Source organism: Cynoglossus semilaevis, chromosome 8 (assembly GCF_000523025.1).
Source record: "Cynoglossus semilaevis isolate Cse_v1.0 chromosome 8, Cse_v1.0, whole genome shotgun sequence".
Lineage (NCBI taxonomy): Eukaryota > Metazoa > Chordata > Actinopteri > Pleuronectiformes > Cynoglossidae > Cynoglossus > Cynoglossus semilaevis.
This window is the reverse complement of record NC_024314.1, coordinates 11,586,747-11,603,717: the sequence shown is the minus strand read 5'-3', so window position 1 is coordinate 11,603,717 and position 16,971 is coordinate 11,586,747. Positions and strand designations below refer to the sequence as shown.

The 16,971-nt window shown below is 40.0% G+C and overlaps 2 protein-coding genes across 3 annotated transcripts in view; one reads left to right on the top strand and one right to left on the bottom strand.

The window, feature by feature from the left end:
- The first annotated feature begins 4,505 nt into the window (after nucleotides 1-4,505).
- tnfrsf13b (TNF receptor superfamily member 13B) lies at nucleotides 4,506-8,061 on the top strand. 2 transcript variants are annotated; one of them, XM_025058035.1, is made up of 5 exons: nucleotides 4,506-4,600; nucleotides 5,888-6,022; nucleotides 6,195-6,311; nucleotides 6,430-6,741; nucleotides 7,007-8,061. In XM_025058035.1, the coding sequence occupies exons 2-5, from the start codon at nucleotides 5,908-5,910 to the stop codon at nucleotides 7,297-7,299; spliced, it is 837 nt and encodes a 278-aa protein (XP_024913803.1). In that variant the 5' UTR covers nucleotides 4,506-4,600; nucleotides 5,888-5,907; the 3' UTR covers nucleotides 7,300-8,061. The 2 variants fall into 2 exon arrangements, with proteins under 2 accessions (XP_024913803.1, XP_016889496.1); XM_017034007.2 differs by having other exon boundaries at nucleotides 7,004-8,061.
- A 401-nt stretch (nucleotides 8,062-8,462) lies between these two features.
- usp22 (ubiquitin specific peptidase 22) overlaps nucleotides 8,463-16,971 on the bottom strand; it is a 17,756-nt gene continuing 9,247 nt past the window's right edge. The window contains exons 3-13 of the mRNA XM_008314698.2: nucleotides 16,391-16,504; nucleotides 16,026-16,127; nucleotides 13,994-14,160; nucleotides 13,756-13,903; nucleotides 13,444-13,546; nucleotides 12,027-12,185; nucleotides 11,391-11,517; nucleotides 11,211-11,302; nucleotides 10,938-11,000; nucleotides 10,559-10,708; nucleotides 8,463-10,070 (exon numbers count right to left, since the gene is read on the bottom strand). Of these exons, the coding sequence (XP_008312920.1) occupies nucleotides 10,028-10,070; nucleotides 10,559-10,708; nucleotides 10,938-11,000; nucleotides 11,211-11,302; nucleotides 11,391-11,517; nucleotides 12,027-12,185; nucleotides 13,444-13,546; nucleotides 13,756-13,903; nucleotides 13,994-14,160; nucleotides 16,026-16,127; nucleotides 16,391-16,469 (1,233 nt within the window). The 5' untranslated portion in view covers nucleotides 16,470-16,504 and the 3' untranslated portion in view covers nucleotides 8,463-10,027. The remainder of the gene's footprint in view (nucleotides 10,071-10,558; nucleotides 10,709-10,937; nucleotides 11,001-11,210; nucleotides 11,303-11,390; nucleotides 11,518-12,026; nucleotides 12,186-13,443; nucleotides 13,547-13,755; nucleotides 13,904-13,993; nucleotides 14,161-16,025; nucleotides 16,128-16,390; nucleotides 16,505-16,971) is intronic.

The following is a 16,971-nucleotide window of genomic DNA, read 5'->3' as shown; positions in this document are numbered from 1 at the left end:
CAATTTCAGATTATTAGAAATAAAGAAAACTTTAAGAAAATATTTTGAGTGAATTTCTTAAGAATGTTTTATGAAACGTTTGGCGACGTCTAAGAACCTCAGTGTAATTTCCATATTTTAATATTTAAACCATGCCAGGGCCTCTGATGAATTCATTTATATTTCAAATGAAGTCATAGCTGAAATTCTTTTTAACAACAAGCCTTGTGTAAAAGGCACGTTGACTTTGCTCAGTGTATTGGTGGAGACATCAGCCCAGAGTCCATTTAATATCCTCCACACACCAGTGAGCAACAGCATCCCCTCATATCACCTCCACTTCCCCGCCTGCCGCCTCAGTTGCCTCCAAATGACTCCAAACAGAACCTGCACCGCTGAGATTTCAGTATCACCGTGAAAACAAATCATGGATTCAGTGGCCACGGTGGAACTCGGGGTGAGGGGGGAGAGGCAGGGTTTGGGCGGGGAGTTTACTCACTGTGGCGGAGGAAGATGAAGGGATAAAAATGAGATTTAAAATGTTTACTGTTGAAGGAGTGAACAAAGTATGTCAGAAAGTTCTGAGACACTGGTTCCCATTTGGACGTGTCTGATTTAGTCCAACACGTCAAGTCAGCAGCTTTGACACTTATCAAATGATTCATATTGTCCACCTTCAGTTGTTGTGGGCAGATGCTATTTAAAGTGTTGGCTAACCTCCCACATAAGCTAGCTTTTCCCTACTTTTAGCTGCTTGTAGGCTAATGGTTATTTGACTGTATTTGCGGGCTAGCCTTTCTCTATTTTTGTAGCTAACTATTAGCAATTGGGTTTTGTTTGAGTAACTAACTTTACGAGTTAGTGGGCCAGTGTTTAATGATCCTGTTGGCTAACCCATTGTTAGCATTATCCAAGTATTTGGATCACAAAGTACAACGAGCAAACATGAAATCAATGCTGCCACAAACGAGATGCTGAAAAAGAAGCAACAACATCTCTGTAGCTACGTCTCCAGGAACAAGTGTCCGAGTCCAAACTACCGTAACCAGAAAGACATTTGTTATTCTTTCATTTATCTGTTTGAAGACAGAAGTGTTTTAATTGGTTGTTTGTCTGCAGTACACAGACCGCCCTGATGAGTGTACTGTGGGAAAACTGGAAACCCTCCTTGGTTTAATTGGTGTCATTGTTCACTGGAGCAGTGTTTACACTGCAGTGGGACCAACAGCAGAGGCAGACAGACAAAAATCTGCTTTAGAACAAACTTGAAGAATCTTTCTTTTTTCTATTGATCGTAGCTTCCCTTTGTGCATGTTAAGGTTTAAGCTGCTGGAGACCAAGAAGAAAGAACTTTCTGTCTTTATTTATTAATATAATTAACCCTGTGATGGAAATGATCTTGTGAACACACCGAGAGAAAACAAATATATGTAAACAATGTGACTTTACGCCAGTGAGGCAGTGTTTGTTTCCCTGACAGAATATTTCTAGTTTGTAAAAGAAAAGTAAATTGGTGAAAACAGTTCTGTAACAGTTCTGAGGTCGGTTCAACGACGTCTCTATATTTATTATTAACGTTTTTATGCCATATGTGTAAAGAACAGGGTTTTTTTTTACCTAGTTGGTTGTCTCCCCCTACAGGCTCTTTTTGGTATTGATGAAACAGTAACAATAAGGGGAAAGACAAAACAATATTTATTTACATATATACATACAAGTATATACACAAATCTCTATATATTAACGTATATTTCTGTCTTTCTTTTATTTATTTCTCATGACTCATGTTTGAAGCTACTTCCTTTTTGGGCTTTACAGAGGAGATATTTGACTATACATCTGCAGTGATTCTATTCTGGGTTAAGTGTGGTTTCTGAAGCTGGGGCTTCTGTGTGAACCACGTTTGCAAAGAATGCTCACTACTACCACCTTCACAGATCATTTCAATTGTCTGCCAGTTTAGAAAAAAAAAGATCAGGACAAGATGGGAAGGTTTCTTGTCAGTTCCCTTTTAGTTTTACATTACTGGAGTTCCTGGTCATGGATGGAAACAGCTGCTAAATGTCCATGACCTTAAACAGGCCTCGTTCTGTATAATTAACCAAAAAGCCTGGTTCCTTTACACATACAGTGCATGTGTTTCACTGACCGGCCTGCAGTCCAGCTTCGCTTTAGTTCAAAGAGGATCAGACAAAGGTGACGACTGAGCAGGTTTAGTCTGATACACAGCAAATAGAAAAAAGGCTCATTTAAAAATATATATATATATATTTTAATAATATTAATTGTTCATAATTTTTAAAATAATTTTCAATGTTTTTTTTTTTTTTTTGCAGCTATTTCTGGATTAGGGCAGTGGTGTCTTGGTGGTCAAAGAAGTGGACCTGGGTCCTAAAGGTTTCAGGTTCAAGTCCACCAGCTGCCAAGTCACCACTGAGGTGCTCTGATCATGTCACCGTCCCCACTCTCTGCTCCCCCACTGTTCACTTTGGTGATGGGTTAAAGCAGAGGTCACATCTGGTTGTGTTCAGTGATGAGCTGTGACACACTGACAAGGAGTTCACTTTCTTTTTCTTATTAAATGGTGTCAAAAAGAATTTTAAAAAATCCTGTTTGTTGTCACTCCGAAAGATAAACGAAAACAAACCAAGTCTGCAGACGTACTTTGTTAACATGTGGACTTTGGGATGTGGACATGTGGATTTTGTGAGAAAACACCTTCTTTGTGTTTAATTTTGTGAGAAAACACCTTCTTTGTGTCTTTGTAAAAATACCCAGGACACCAAGACCCCGTCTACAGTCTTGGCTGGTTTTGACTTGTTAAAGGTGTGAATGAGTGTGTGGTCTGTGTACCCTCAGACATCCGCTGCACCAGCTGCACTGTGTGACTGAAACCTGAACTTTTCTCATCATCATCACTACTTTGTACATGTACTACATTTACAAGTCATTTCAAAGATGTATTTTACTGCTTTTATTGACTTATTCCAACGTCTTTAAAAGTGAAAGTAAAAGGAAATGTCTCATGGTGAGATTCTTCATGTTCTGAGCAGTAAAATGCTTTAATTTCTGGTGGTCATTTATGTGAAGCTGACTCTTAACGCTCAAACAGGTCGGACCTTTTAGGTGAGAAGCTGAAGTGAAACCTTGACAAATCAAATCTTGAGTTCAGTGATGTGTTAAGAACGCGTGTTTTAGTCACACCTGACTTTTTCACCTGCAGTCACTGAGTCACTGTGATGACTGTGTCCACACTGGTTATTCATTTAGGTTTTATCAGATGGAAAGAACCAGGTGTCATAAATAATTAGCCTCATTATTATGGAAACATAGTTAAACTATTCATGTCTATGTATTTAATAGCTTGGATCAATGCATCTTAAATTAAAAAACAAGTCAATGTTATATTTCTGAGCTAAACTTGGTGACCAGTTGGTGAAGAGTTCACTATTTTAGCAGGTTTGTTTCAGTGAGTATAAAGTTGGCTCTGATGGTTTAACTTTAGGTTTTTTTGTGAGCTCTTCTCAAATACATTTTAAAATCTAAAGTTTTCTGGCAAATTATTCATTTTTGAACCTCCACTTTATTATTCATGGATATCACAAACATTCTGTGTTCGTGGAGGTTTAATCATTTCAATTCAAAAGTTTTACAGGGTCAGACGTTAACCCAGGATTTATAAAACCGTCCTTTATGTCAGAGTAAAACTATTGTTTTGTGGTTACTGGTTATGGTGGGTCTTTAATAACAACTGCTTAAATAAACTACTTTTACTACTGTACTTTTTAAAAACAAAAACAGTAAGAAGCTTCTGATCAATCCACTTTTGGGAAAACACCATTTAAATGACTAGTTAGTATCATGCAGTACATAATACATTTAGCTGTACTGAAATAAATGTTATCCCCAGGAAAAGATTCTGTTTTAATACTGACATGGTTAAAGAACCTTCTTTAACCATGTCAGTATTAAAGTAGTACAGATTTTACATCTTCAACTTATGTCTGCGTTTCGAACGAACAAAGTAAACGTGAAGTTTTCTGTTCACAGTAACCTTTTACTTGACATTTAAGGTAAATTTTATTTTGGATTTTTTTCTATTTCCAGTCTGTCCACATGATGATGTATGATCACATCAAACGACTTTGGATGATTTGTTTTGACCTAAAAAGTTGCTTTTCTAGGCCAGAGTGTGGAAGACGAACACATTTTTGGGCCTCAATATTTACAGTCAGACAGAAAAAGATATGAAGACTTAACCTACAGAAATGTTCTGTACAATCACCATGAACTGTGGCGACAAGAGGTGGTTTCTATATACAGTATATAGAAAAACAGGCAAAAGATGAATAGATGAAAATAGAGAAGATGAAGATGAAAATATCAAACTTTTACCTGAGGAACATGTATGTTACACAAAACGTTCAGGAATTAAATGATATCCAAAAGATAAAAATCAGATCTTTTTAGTCACGGTGGGCGGTGTGAGTTTGGGGTCTTCCTCCTTCAACCTAAAGGGGAAGTCCTAGGCCTTCAGCCATATAAGCTCCTGTGTGAAAGTAAAATACAGTCATGTCTCAGTCTAAGCGTTAAAAGATGGATTTCCTCACCAACAGAGAAGGTGAGTGACCACATCAGAAACTAATATATATATATATTTTAAACTATTTTTAATAATCAGCAATAATCAACATCAGCAAAGCTGACGCTGCATTTTATCACTGTTTATCTGACCAAGGCAGGAACAGCCAGAGTGAAGGATGTGATGCTGGAGATTATCTATTAAAGTAATGAATTACAAACTACCAGTCAAATGTAAAGAAACGTTGGGCAGGAAATAACTAAGTTTTAACTATACAAATAGTTAAAACAATGTGTCGGGAGATGAGTGAAATTTGGCACGGAAATGGATGAATTAAGCTTTTTTTTGGCTAATGAAATACTTTAAACTGACCTGAGACGTATTTGGTGGCAGATTTATATTTTTATGCACATTCTAAATAACGTGTTGTAAGGAAATGACTTAAAAATATATTTTTTTTATAGAGAGAAAACCAAATAAATGTAAAGTAATGAGAAGGAGTTGGTTTTGAGCTGTGCCTACGTGAGACTGTGTGATATTATTGACTAATAAGGAGAAGAACTGTTGGTCCTAACATGTGTCATGCTTGGTAATAATAAGCCAATGACCTCAGTTGATCTGACAGATTAAGACACAGAATTCTGTTTAACTGAGTGTGACAAAAACTGTGTGTGTGTGTGTGTGTGAACTAAAGGGTGGAGCGGGTTCCGATGCGTGTGTGTCAGTCACACTCCACTGACTCAGTGGTCACTGGAGCGAGGACGGAAGTCTCTGAGACCAGAGACATGATTTTTGAACGGACGTGAAATAGTTCTGCACGGACGAACCCTGGGCTGCTCTCTGAGGCAGGCCAACGACACACGTGTCCTCTCTGAGCTGACACTTTCCTAAGCTCTGATCTTCAGCTGTGATGATTTCTTCTCTTCTTTGTCTTTTTCACATAAAGCTGTCATTTACTACAAAAGAGTTGAACATGATAAACAATTTAAAGTGATGTAGGGTTACAGATTACAAAATCTGGCAGCAATTAGCAAAATGTAGCTGAACACAACTGCAAGTAGGGGAGAAAATGATGAAAAGCTAAAAGGTATCCGAGGAAGAGGTTAGAGGTCGGCTTATAGGAAAGGGCTACTTGAGAAATAGGGCTAAGAAAAAGTTGACAAAAGTGGCAGACACATCTTTTAATATTAGAAAACCATAGCAGTCAGCCGGTCTAAATGTTGGTCATGTCTTTGTAGAATATGTACAACTGGTGTAAATACATCACACACCACTGCTGTTTCTACCACATTTAATCCATGTGTGTGTGTGTGTGTGTGTGTGCAGCGTGAGGGTTATCAGATGTGATGGGTGGCCGATGTCCTGAGGGTCAGTTCAAAGACTCACTGCTCAGAAAGTGTGCCCACTGTAACCTGATTTGTCAGCAAAAACCTGTGGTCAACAAATGCAGCAGTTTCTGTGGTGAGTTCACTGACACCAGGGTTCAATCACAGAGTCTGTTTGAATCTGAGGCTGAAATACATTTACATGTAAGCATTACATAGACTCTTTTATCAAAAGTGACTTACAGATACTCCCTCTCTCCCCCCTCCCTCTCTCTCTCCCCCCTCCCTCTCTCCCCCTCTGTGTTCAGAGTCGGCTCAGTGCCGTCAGCGACCCGGTCACTACTACGATGGTCTGTTGAAGAAGTGCGTGAAATGTGCTGAGGTTTGTGGCAGACACCCTGCACAATGTTCCGACCACTGTGTCAGTGAGTACAGCCTGTAACACTACACATGAACATGAATACTACTACACAAGAAAGTCCAACTCTAAGGCCGCTCTGTTTTACCCAGGGGAAACTAAATCTGTTTTCTTCCTATCTCCAGCTCCAGGTCCAGCCACATCACCTCTTCTGACCTCAAAACCACTTAGAGTGACCTCACACCTGCCCACCTCCTCAGACCTCTCCACACCTGTGCTGGCTGAAAGCCCCACTCTCCTGCTCTACTCTCTGCTGGCTCTGAGTCTGCTGCTCCTCTTCTCCAGCCTGTCAATAGCCCTGACTGTTATCCTGAGAAGATACAGAACCAAGGCTTCACATCTAGCAGTAAAGACGGTGAAACAGAACCACAGGCGTCACAAACAACACGGTGAAGAGGTCGGAAGGTCACCCGGTAAAGCGATCCAAACATCTAGAGGTAAAACTGTCTTTTTTTTTCTTAATTGAGGCTTCACTTTTTCTTCCACTGTTTGGGCTGATTTAAAGGTATTCCTGCTTTTGTACCGTCAAAATCTGTCTCTATTTAATTTGAACTTCCTATTTTTTAGGTTAACTTCTGGCTTTTTTTAAAATCTATTTTGTCTGACTCTGTCTTTTACTTCTGCTTAATCATAAGACATTTAAAAAAAAGAGCTTTTCCACTTGAATTTGCTAACAGTGCTCCCCGCCCTCTCTGACAGCAGATACTGCTGCAGCGTCAGACCTTTATGCCGACAGTGAGCCACTGAGTGAATCCAGCCCCACAGAGACATGTGTGTGTGTCCACTGCTTCCCTGACCTGAAAGCACTAGGTCAAGGCCACGACAGACCACCGAGAACTCAATCATCTCTGTACGAGAAGAACAAGCCTCTGTGGAGAAATGAAAGCCTTCACACCTCTGAAAACCAAGACCTGGGAGGAGGAGATGGAACCGAGATGAACTCTATTTGTTCTCTTAAAAACATCAGTGTCTTTCACAAAGAATGGAAAGCATAAAAAAGGCTTTGTTCAGACAGGCTCTTCGTTACTGCGGACCACTGTAGTTATCAGAATAACTTCAAACACAGTCAATAGCTTTGCTGCTACAAACGTGGCCTACAAAAGTTTTTCATTTGCACCTTCATCTAGCTTTGGATAACTTATGGCTAATGTTTAGCTAATTTCACTTTTTATATATTTCTAGCTAACATCTTTGTCTTTGCTTTTGTTTTTGTAGCCAACTTTCGGCGACTCCTAAGCTAAATTATCTTGGCTACCATTCGGACCAATGATTAGTTTATACATATTCATTCAAATATTACAAAATATACACACAAAAATGTATTGGAATTCAAAAGCCTTCAAAGATCCCACTCACTGGGACTTACTTTTTACTCTCACAAATGTAAAGCTATGTCTGGGCTAGCTGTTAGCCCAGACATAGCTCAAGCTTTTGTTTCTTTAACCCTTTCTTTAGAACAATAGAATAGTCTTATAGTAATAGTCTTTATTGTCATTGTAACACCGGGGCACAACCACATTGATCAAACTGGTTACTATTTTAATCCATTTATTTACCGTTTGTCAGTTCCTGGAAAACCTTTATTGATAGTAGCTAATTTGTTATACTTTTTGCTAACTTTTAGAAATGTCTGAGGTACCATTTTAGAGACGTATCTTTTTTATTACAATTTTATAGCACCTATCTAGTGTGTACCCCTATCACACCCACGATGGTGTGGTTCACAAACCTTTGAAATAAAACAACAGAAACCTTTACAGATATAGAAGTTTCTTTATTTAAGTATGTCTTTCCATCACTGTGTCCAGTTCTCTTTTTTTAAATGCAGCACTTTTAGTCGATTGTGTCAGAAATTACGTCCTTTACGATTACTGCCCCCTTGTGGCTGGATCAAGTAACGTAGAAGCACAAAAAGTTCAACTTTAGGGTTTCACCAACTTTTTTCCCCTCTTACATACAAACTGTACATATATATATATATATTTATATACTTTTACATACATGATCATCAAGTGGAAATAAAAATCCTATCAAACTGTAATACCCAGCTCTGACGGCATGCTGTACTGATTCAGTACACAAACGGAACGCTTACATACGCACGCGCAACACACGTGCATACAACTTATACACACACGTACACACTGTGTTGTTGTTGTTTTTTTTGTTTTTTTTTTTTTACTCTTCTCCACATACATTATAACAGTTTGTACAAACACACATACACTGAGGTGTTTTTCCTCCCCTTTAGGGGCACGTACACGTGCACACACACATTCACACATATACATACAAACACAGAGAGAAAGAGTGAGTGGGAGAGAGGGAGAGAGAAAGAGAGAGAGAGACATGCAGCCAAACTGTGAACACTGCAACAATCCACTTTCTGTCTTTTCACTTTTAACATCTTCTTCATCTTTTCTTTTTTTTCTAACTGAAACAGCATGGTGATGAGGTGAAGATTATGAATCTGTAACATGTTGAAAAAAAGATTATCCTCCATCAAATTAAAACAGGCAGCAGTTCTGTGAATATTACCATCGCTTTTTTTTGCGCTCGAGAATAATAATCAAAAACTTAATGTAGTATTTAATACATTAATTTTTATTTTTTAATTAATTAATTATTTTATTTGTGGTTGTATGAGGTACGGAAACACAAAAAACTGTTTTGATTTGACTGGGTGAAATATTATAAATTACTGTTTACTGTATGGACTTCTGTGTGGGCAGTGAGCAGGTAGCATTCAGAATTAATTTAAAAAAAAAAAAAAGGCATTGAGACGTGTTGTTGACATATTGTTAAATTATTTGTTAAATTAATTGTGCCCCACACTGGCTGCCATATTTCCATTGAGAATGACTGTGTGGCCTGAGACAGAGGAGTTTTCACTTTGAATGTGTCAGTGCCTCACACAACCACACTGACGAGGGAGGATAAAGAAATATAAAGAAGTATAAAAATATATCCGTCATCCCTTTGACACGCTACCTAATGGAAACAGATCCTCAGTGAAGACTACAGGTTACCTACAGGTGTCTGACAACAACGAAATCACATTAACATCTGTAAATGGTCCATCTTTACGATACTCATCACACCATTCATTCACTGTTTTTTTTTTTGTGTGTGACACAACACAAAATTTCACATCAAATTTCTGGACTTTTTGGTCATTTAAAGGAGTGCACAAGAGCAGAAAAGGACGAGAAAATGAAAACTTACTTTTGTGGTGAGCTCTCAGGCTCTGGTTCTTAGCACCTGTAGGTCTGAAAATATGCAGCTGTGTGAGCGTGAAGCAGGACACTGGTGACGAACAGCATCTGTGATCATGAAAACCTGCCCTGGATCAACTCTCTTCTTCTACTGCAGGTTTCTTTTTTCACAAACTTTTTGCGCAAACGCTTTTGTGCAAGAACACATTGTTCTTTTAGCGCCCGAGAAATGTCGCTTCCGGGGTTTCTTGCGTTTTTTTTTTTTTCTTTTTTGCACGATTCAGAAACAGTTTGGCGTCCAACTCGACTCAGACCTTGTTCATAGTTTGTGGTAAAAGGTGGTTCTGTGACATAGCGAACCTCGCGAGTGTGACTGGTTCAGGTAGGCTTGTGTTGGTTTGTGTCACTTGTATCTTTGATCAAACAACGTGTCACCTGTTTCCATGCAACTCCTTCCTCCTGGTGTCGTCTCCTCTGTCAGTGGGCTGTACTGCGGGGTTGGAGGAGGCTACTCGTACTCCAGGAATTGTTTGTGGTAAAACAAGAGGTACCTGAGAAAATTAAAAAGTACCACAGAGTCAACCACAGACAACCGGTTATTATAAACTTTTATAATATATGTCCCTCATTGACAGTCAAGTCTTCATGCTAAATTACAAAGATTTGATTGGCTGATTAGTGACACAGAAGAAGAGAGATGCTGTTTATTTACTATATTATCCAGACGAACAGGACACAAAAATTAAAAATATGAGTTGACCTCAATGTTTTATTGGTCCAACCAGGGCAGCGTCTGGGCTCTCATTAGGGCCGCGGCCCACATTTTAGTAATCACCTGTATAAGGCAATGAATTCTTAAAAAACCCTAACAATTGCTTCTATTGTCATAGTGAGATTATCTTTTTTGCTAACCTCCTGTTGATTTAAAGGCTTTACTTTTCCAACCACCAAGTTTTGGTTCAGATGCACACTGACTATAATATAATGAATACAGGTGCCTTATATCTTTGCTGTCATTGTTATTGTTATTGATAATCACCCTTCACTGTCCAGCACATCCTTGATGCTGGCCTTGGTGATGATGGCGTCGTCACATTTGAACCACTGGTCCTTGTGCTGCCTGATGAAGGTGGTGTAGTGGCCGCTCTCCAGTGTCCCCTGGTGGTTCACTACAGCAAAAAGACTGTACCTGATGCAAACAGGCACAGAGAGGGGCTGACATTTGAAAGATGTTGTAATATTACAATACCTAAATAACTTTTACACTATTTCTTTTTAGTCATTTCACAGTTCTTTAGACCAACAAATGATATTTGAAGCACTTTTGAGAGATCATTTGATGACACACAGTCGATGAGGATGTTCTGATGCCCATGTGAACTCAGAAACTGACACATTTGATTGGTTGTTTTTCTTACTTGTTGTCGTTGTTGAAGGGGTCCACAGTCTGCTGGTACTGTCCGTTCATCCTGCTCTCTTTACTGAGTCACAGCAACAACACAAACACAGCAGGGAAAAAGGTCAGTGTATGGGAAACATTGCAAATATCAAATATACTTTCTGTTTAAAGGCCATCAATGCAAAGTGAGGATAAATAAAATAATAGCTTTGTCCTGCAATAAATTCAGCCAGGATAAGCATCATATGCCAGCTAACTCCCTTATCTTGTTTTTTCCTGCAATATCCCTCACCTGGAGGCCATGAAGGGAGTCATGTCCAGTTCCAAGGGGAAGGAGACGTAAGTTGTGATCTTTCGCCGTAGTTTGGCCGAATGTTCAAATCTCTGAGAAGACACACACAGATGAACGAAGATGTTCAGGAGTAGAGGGGCTAACAAGTGGATACACACCCCTGGTGTCACACACACTCACCTTGAGGTGAAAGCAGGCCACGATGGGCAGCTTCTTCATGGTCAGCTGCTTGGTGGACTCCTGGTAACTGTGGCAGCCGCTGCACTTGATCTTAGCACTGCTGCCGAGATGTTCTGGTCTGGTGAACCTGGAGAGGAGATTTAGAGTGTGTGTGTGTGTGTGTGGGGGGGGGGGTATTAAGTTAAATTGATGCTGCTACTACTGCTACTGCAGCCAACCGGTCTGTCTGCTTCAGTGAATTGAGGAGGAATTATCTTCAGGGAACTATAGCTATACAAGTGACGCTCACTGCTCTGAGGTTTCAGAGTTTGTCTCTAACAAGGGACTTGGGGCGAATCAAAGAAAAACTTCTGAAATATTAGATATAAATGTGAGAATCAGAGTCGGGACAAACCCACAGTTTATATTATAACAGGCTTCAAGAAACCATTATTTCCTTTTTGAATAAGACTGTTCTGATACTGTTTTTTACAAACTGATATGACCTATTGGATAGGGTTTTAATAATTATGCTATGCAGAAGGGTTTCATATATATATGTATATATATATATATATATATACCGTTGAAGTCTTAGTAAGTCTGCTCCATGCTAAGAGCTAAAACTGACTACACGAAGGTCTGTTCCTCTGATACCTGCGCAGGCAGTCTGTGAGTGTTGTGGCTCCAGTGGCGTGACTCTCTCCGTTCAGTGCTGATCCGTCTCCTCCAGGACTGAGAGGCCAGAAAGGTGTGGAGGAACCAGGCAGGTCCAGGCTGATATCCCAGAACGGGTCTATGGTTGTTGAAACGCCACTACAAAGACAGGATCAAACGGACCATGAGCTTGCTGTTTCAACAGCAGTGTGTGTTGAAGCAGCAGCTTTGTTGTCACCAACAAACAGACTGAAATCATTCTGGCTTCACTGCAGCACCTGGCTCAGGGGTTTATTCACTGTTGGCAGCCATGCTTGTGCCATTGTTTTTGTTTTCAGTAGAGATTACAGTTGGACAATATTCAGAGCTACACATTGAACACTGGCAGCAAATGACACAGGAGAAAATGTGGACTGCTGAGATTTGTTCTGCTTATCATGTGTTTCAGGCTACAGAGAATAAGACATAATCACAGGCCTTATCACAGAAACAACACATGACGGCTGGAATCATCATGGATAACTCTCATGTTCTGTATGAAGAACTGACAGTTCACTGAGGACACAATGAAAGGGAACAAAATAGTTACATTATTGTCAGGTAATATTAATGAAATATCATCAACATTTTCCCAATATGATTATATTCTTACATTATTGTATTTCATCACTACTACACACACTACAGAATTATATTTATTTTTCCATTTTTACTTTAACTGCTTAGTATCTACCAGCACTCCATTTGTGATCTAGTGAATGGGCAGCCCTGATCTAGATGCTTTGACCACTTCTTTTGTTGATTAATTGAAAACATAATTTTCTAACTGTTTCAAATAATTAAAATTTAAAGTTTAAAATGTAAACTGTAGCCTTAGGTGAGCAGAGCTGTGAAGACAAATCCTCTTTTGAGCACAGAAATGAGTTTCACTACTTTTCACTACATGTACACTTTCACTACATCGTTATACGGTGTTTAGTAATAATCATCTTACTGTTACTGAAGCCTGTAATGGAGAGACATGACGCCACTTTCACTACATCGTTATACGGTGTTAGCAGTTCATGATCCTGACAGGTTAAAAGGTGTTTATTTCTGCTTCAGGAATAATCAGAACACCGAGTATAAATAGATGCAGATTCCTCACCGCATATAACTTCCTGCATTATTTTCACTGGCCACCAGATGGTGGTAGAGACAAACTTTTGTACAGCGCTCGATTAGTTTTTTTTCCCCCTGTTGCTGCAGTGAGGCAGATCACTGTTGAGTGTCTGTGTGTGTTGGTGGTTAATGGTGCATTGTGTGAATGACGGGAAACAGACGAGGGCACGTCACAGCCAGAGATCAACTGCTGGAATACTGTAACACACAATCACTGTACGTGTGTGTGTGTGTGTGTGTGAGAGAAGACACTCACTGGCAGACTTGACAGGTGACGTCAGACTGCAGGCCACCTGTGAAGATTTGGTCGATGATGCAGTTACAGTGGTTGGGATTGTTGGCTTTCTTCCCGTTATCATCTGTACACACAGAAAAACACACTGGGTAAAAATCTGTCTCCCCTCAGTGTCCCCTCTTTGTTCTTCCTCTCCCACGCATTTTTCCCCTGGCATTTCCTGTTCTTTCGTGCTTTTATCACCATGTCTCATTAAGACAGACTTCTGTGTCCTGGACTTTAACTTATTGCACCGTTCACTAGTCTGAGTCTCTGCACAAATGTGTTTTTGACCTTTGCAGTGTCTGTGCAGGACGTCCAGCGCCGCAATGAGGAACTCGTGGGCATCTTGCTGCTCGTAACCAGCCAGGTGACGGGCGTGAGTCCACACCAGGTGGAGGAGACGGAAGGGGATGTGAGGCGAGCGGTGGCCTGAGTAGAACTGCAGCATAAAATATGTGTTTGTGGTGATTGTGAGGTGTCCCGCCCTCTCCATCATTGACCTCATATTATTACATTGAAGGACAGGTACCTCTTGAAAGAGCTGAGACATCTCACACACCAAACACGAGTTGCTCTGCATCTCACATTTGTGCCGGTCAGACAGGAAGAAGTCCCGCAGCAGTGGAGTGTGTGTCAGCGCCTGGACGATGCAGTTCATGAAGCACGTGTTGCCCAAGTTTATCAAACCTCTCAAACCTGAGAGTCACGACAAGGATAAAGAAAAATTATTGTTGCTTTTAAAGCCCAATATTCTTTTTAAAAATTTAGTTTACCCTTTAATAGCAAGATCTGCATCTAAGACACAGAGAGAAGTAACAACAAAGGATAAAAGGGGAAGGGAAAAAAGAAGAGACTGAGCTGAAAACAGCCGGATCATTTTTTTCTTGGCTGCTGCAGTGGAGCAACACAGCTGCAGTGCTGTCAATGATATAAAGCACACACACATACATACACACACATTGATATCACTCTGTCCCTGAGGCATCAGTGAACTGAATGCTGGGACACTTCTGTGAGATTAGAACCACACTTGAGAGGAGAGAAAAGCCAGATGAATCTAGGTGAAAAGAGAGGAAGAGAAGGAAACAAGGAGGCATCTCAGCAGTCACACCTGTAATTCCCCTCCACATTAGACAGTTAATGTTCCTTCTGTGGACCTCTGCAGGAGGCTGCGAGGTGTTAAACATATGTCAGGTCTCCTCCCTCCCACACAATCTTTCATTTTTATTTTTGCTACAAACATGTCCTGCTGCTTTTTTCCTCTCTGGACACAGAAGATAAAACCTCTCATTAACAGCAGCTCATCTATCACCTTGGAGCAGCGTGAACATAAATCACAACATTTTCCACAACAATAATACAAAAGTCGAACAAGCTGCCGCTGTAAATAGCATTTTATTGTGTAGGTGTACCTAAAAAATTACCTGCATTGAAGCTACTGTCAGCAAAGACCTTTAGCTAAATATTTATATTTAATATCAGGAGCGACATAGCTACAAAGAAGTGCTGCCCCCCGCTCATGGGTGCTGGCTGTTGGTCTTTTTACTAAAGACATTAGGTGATGTCATGAGAATAAAACAAACAAAACAAACAAAACAGAGGAGATCACAAACAACAGCAACAGAGAACAGAGACGAAGACGCTCAGGCTCCGATTGATAATGTAGTCGACGTCACAACTCAAGGTTTGCCCGTTTGTCGTGTGCAACCTCAATATAAGTGGAATTGATTTTTAGATTTAATTGCTCACAAGTCATTGTTTTAATTTGTTTATATTTAAAAACAGACAAAGCTGATTGGTTTGTTTTGAAGCCAAGAGATCAGACCAGCCCATCATCCTAGTGACTTTGTAGTCTATTTTCCTATAAAGAGGTTTTTGGTAAAAAATTAAAACTGACTCAAAAAGCACCAGGAATAAAAGACATCAAATGTTTGAGGACATATTTGCCAACTTCTTAACAAGAGGCCAAGTCCAGAAATCCAGACTTCAAGCGTTAAAATAACCTTTTGGAGGTGCATTTAGAACACAATAAAGACGTGTGATTCATTTGGCTTTAATTGACATTCAAGATTAGGCAAAATCTAATGGGATTAAAACAAATTTGATTGGATTAATGGTAATCAATGACTTCAGAGCCCAGACTTCAATATTAAAACGTCAAAAGAATTCAAAAGATAAAATGAAATTTCCCAGCCTGGGATCAATAGACTACATCTATCTATCTAATATATTTAAATTGGTGTTTTGTGCACACAATAAAAGTTGAACTCTGCTCTCCTTGTTAGAGGATACACTTCTTTGTATGCAGGCTGAGAGGGAAGGCAGAGCTCTTCACAATTCAAGCGTCCTGACTGATGCTGTCAAATGATACGGTTGAATCTGGAAATTGCCTTTTCGGTCGCTGGATGGTTTGATTGTTACTTCCTGACCTCTCGTCTGCTTCCTACCCTCTCCTCGACACTGGCCTGTGAACTGACAACTGGCAATCTAAAGCTGAACTAGCAGCAGTTGAGTATCTGAAGAGATGAGAAGAAGACAGCTGGAAAGACACAGACACTCACCAATGGTACAGTTGGAGGTGATTCTCCTTCTTTTGGGGTTGTGGCGAAGCAGCTCCAGCTCTTTCTTGGTGGGCTCCCACGTTGAGAATTTCTCCCCTATACCTGAAGAAAATACTGCAGGGATCAGGATGGTGACCCTGGCAAAACAATGTTCACGGAAAATGTCCACAATCTGAATATTTATGGATGCAGAGATGCCTAAATTAATTGATTGAAACATGCAGTTAAAAGGGAAAAGGGAATAAAATGAGAAAAAAAAAATTCAATAGTCCAAAGCCCCAGCTTTAGACTTCGACTTAATCCAAATTAGATGGCGAAGTGAACACTAGTCAGAACACAACCTTGTGGGTCGGTCGTTCTCACACCTTGTATTTTCCAGGCTTTTCTCTGTTCTTCTTTGGCAATCTGTTCCATGTCTTTGTCATATATGTAGTCTTGGCACATGAAGCAGTAGATTCCCCCGTACAGCAGGTCGATGGCTGGAACACAGAGAAAACAGCTTATTTGATTGGCCTGGTGATAAAGACATGTTTTGAGAACTGTTATCTGCTGCATCTCTCCAGTCTTTTCTTCTATTTTGAACACGCTGCCGTGCTTCTGCGATATCAACCAGGTAGAGGAGATTAAACTGCCGACTTATCAGCTATCTGTTAACACCATGCCAAAACAAAGCGTCGGGGTGAGAGATGGAGAGAGCACTGGGAGGTCACGAGGTGATGAGACTGGGGATGCTTCAATCCCTCAATGTCAGAGACTGAGTAGTTTTTTTTGTTGGTTCAACCTAAGGTTTGCTGCAAACTTGTTACATCCATTTGCCTTTTATCCTTTTGCCCTTCCCCACCTAACTTTGTTTCTTACATTTATTTTCACAAAAACAAAAATCTTTGCCAAAGTCATCTGTGGAATATATTGAGTTTTTAGGATATACCAATGTCATATATATATA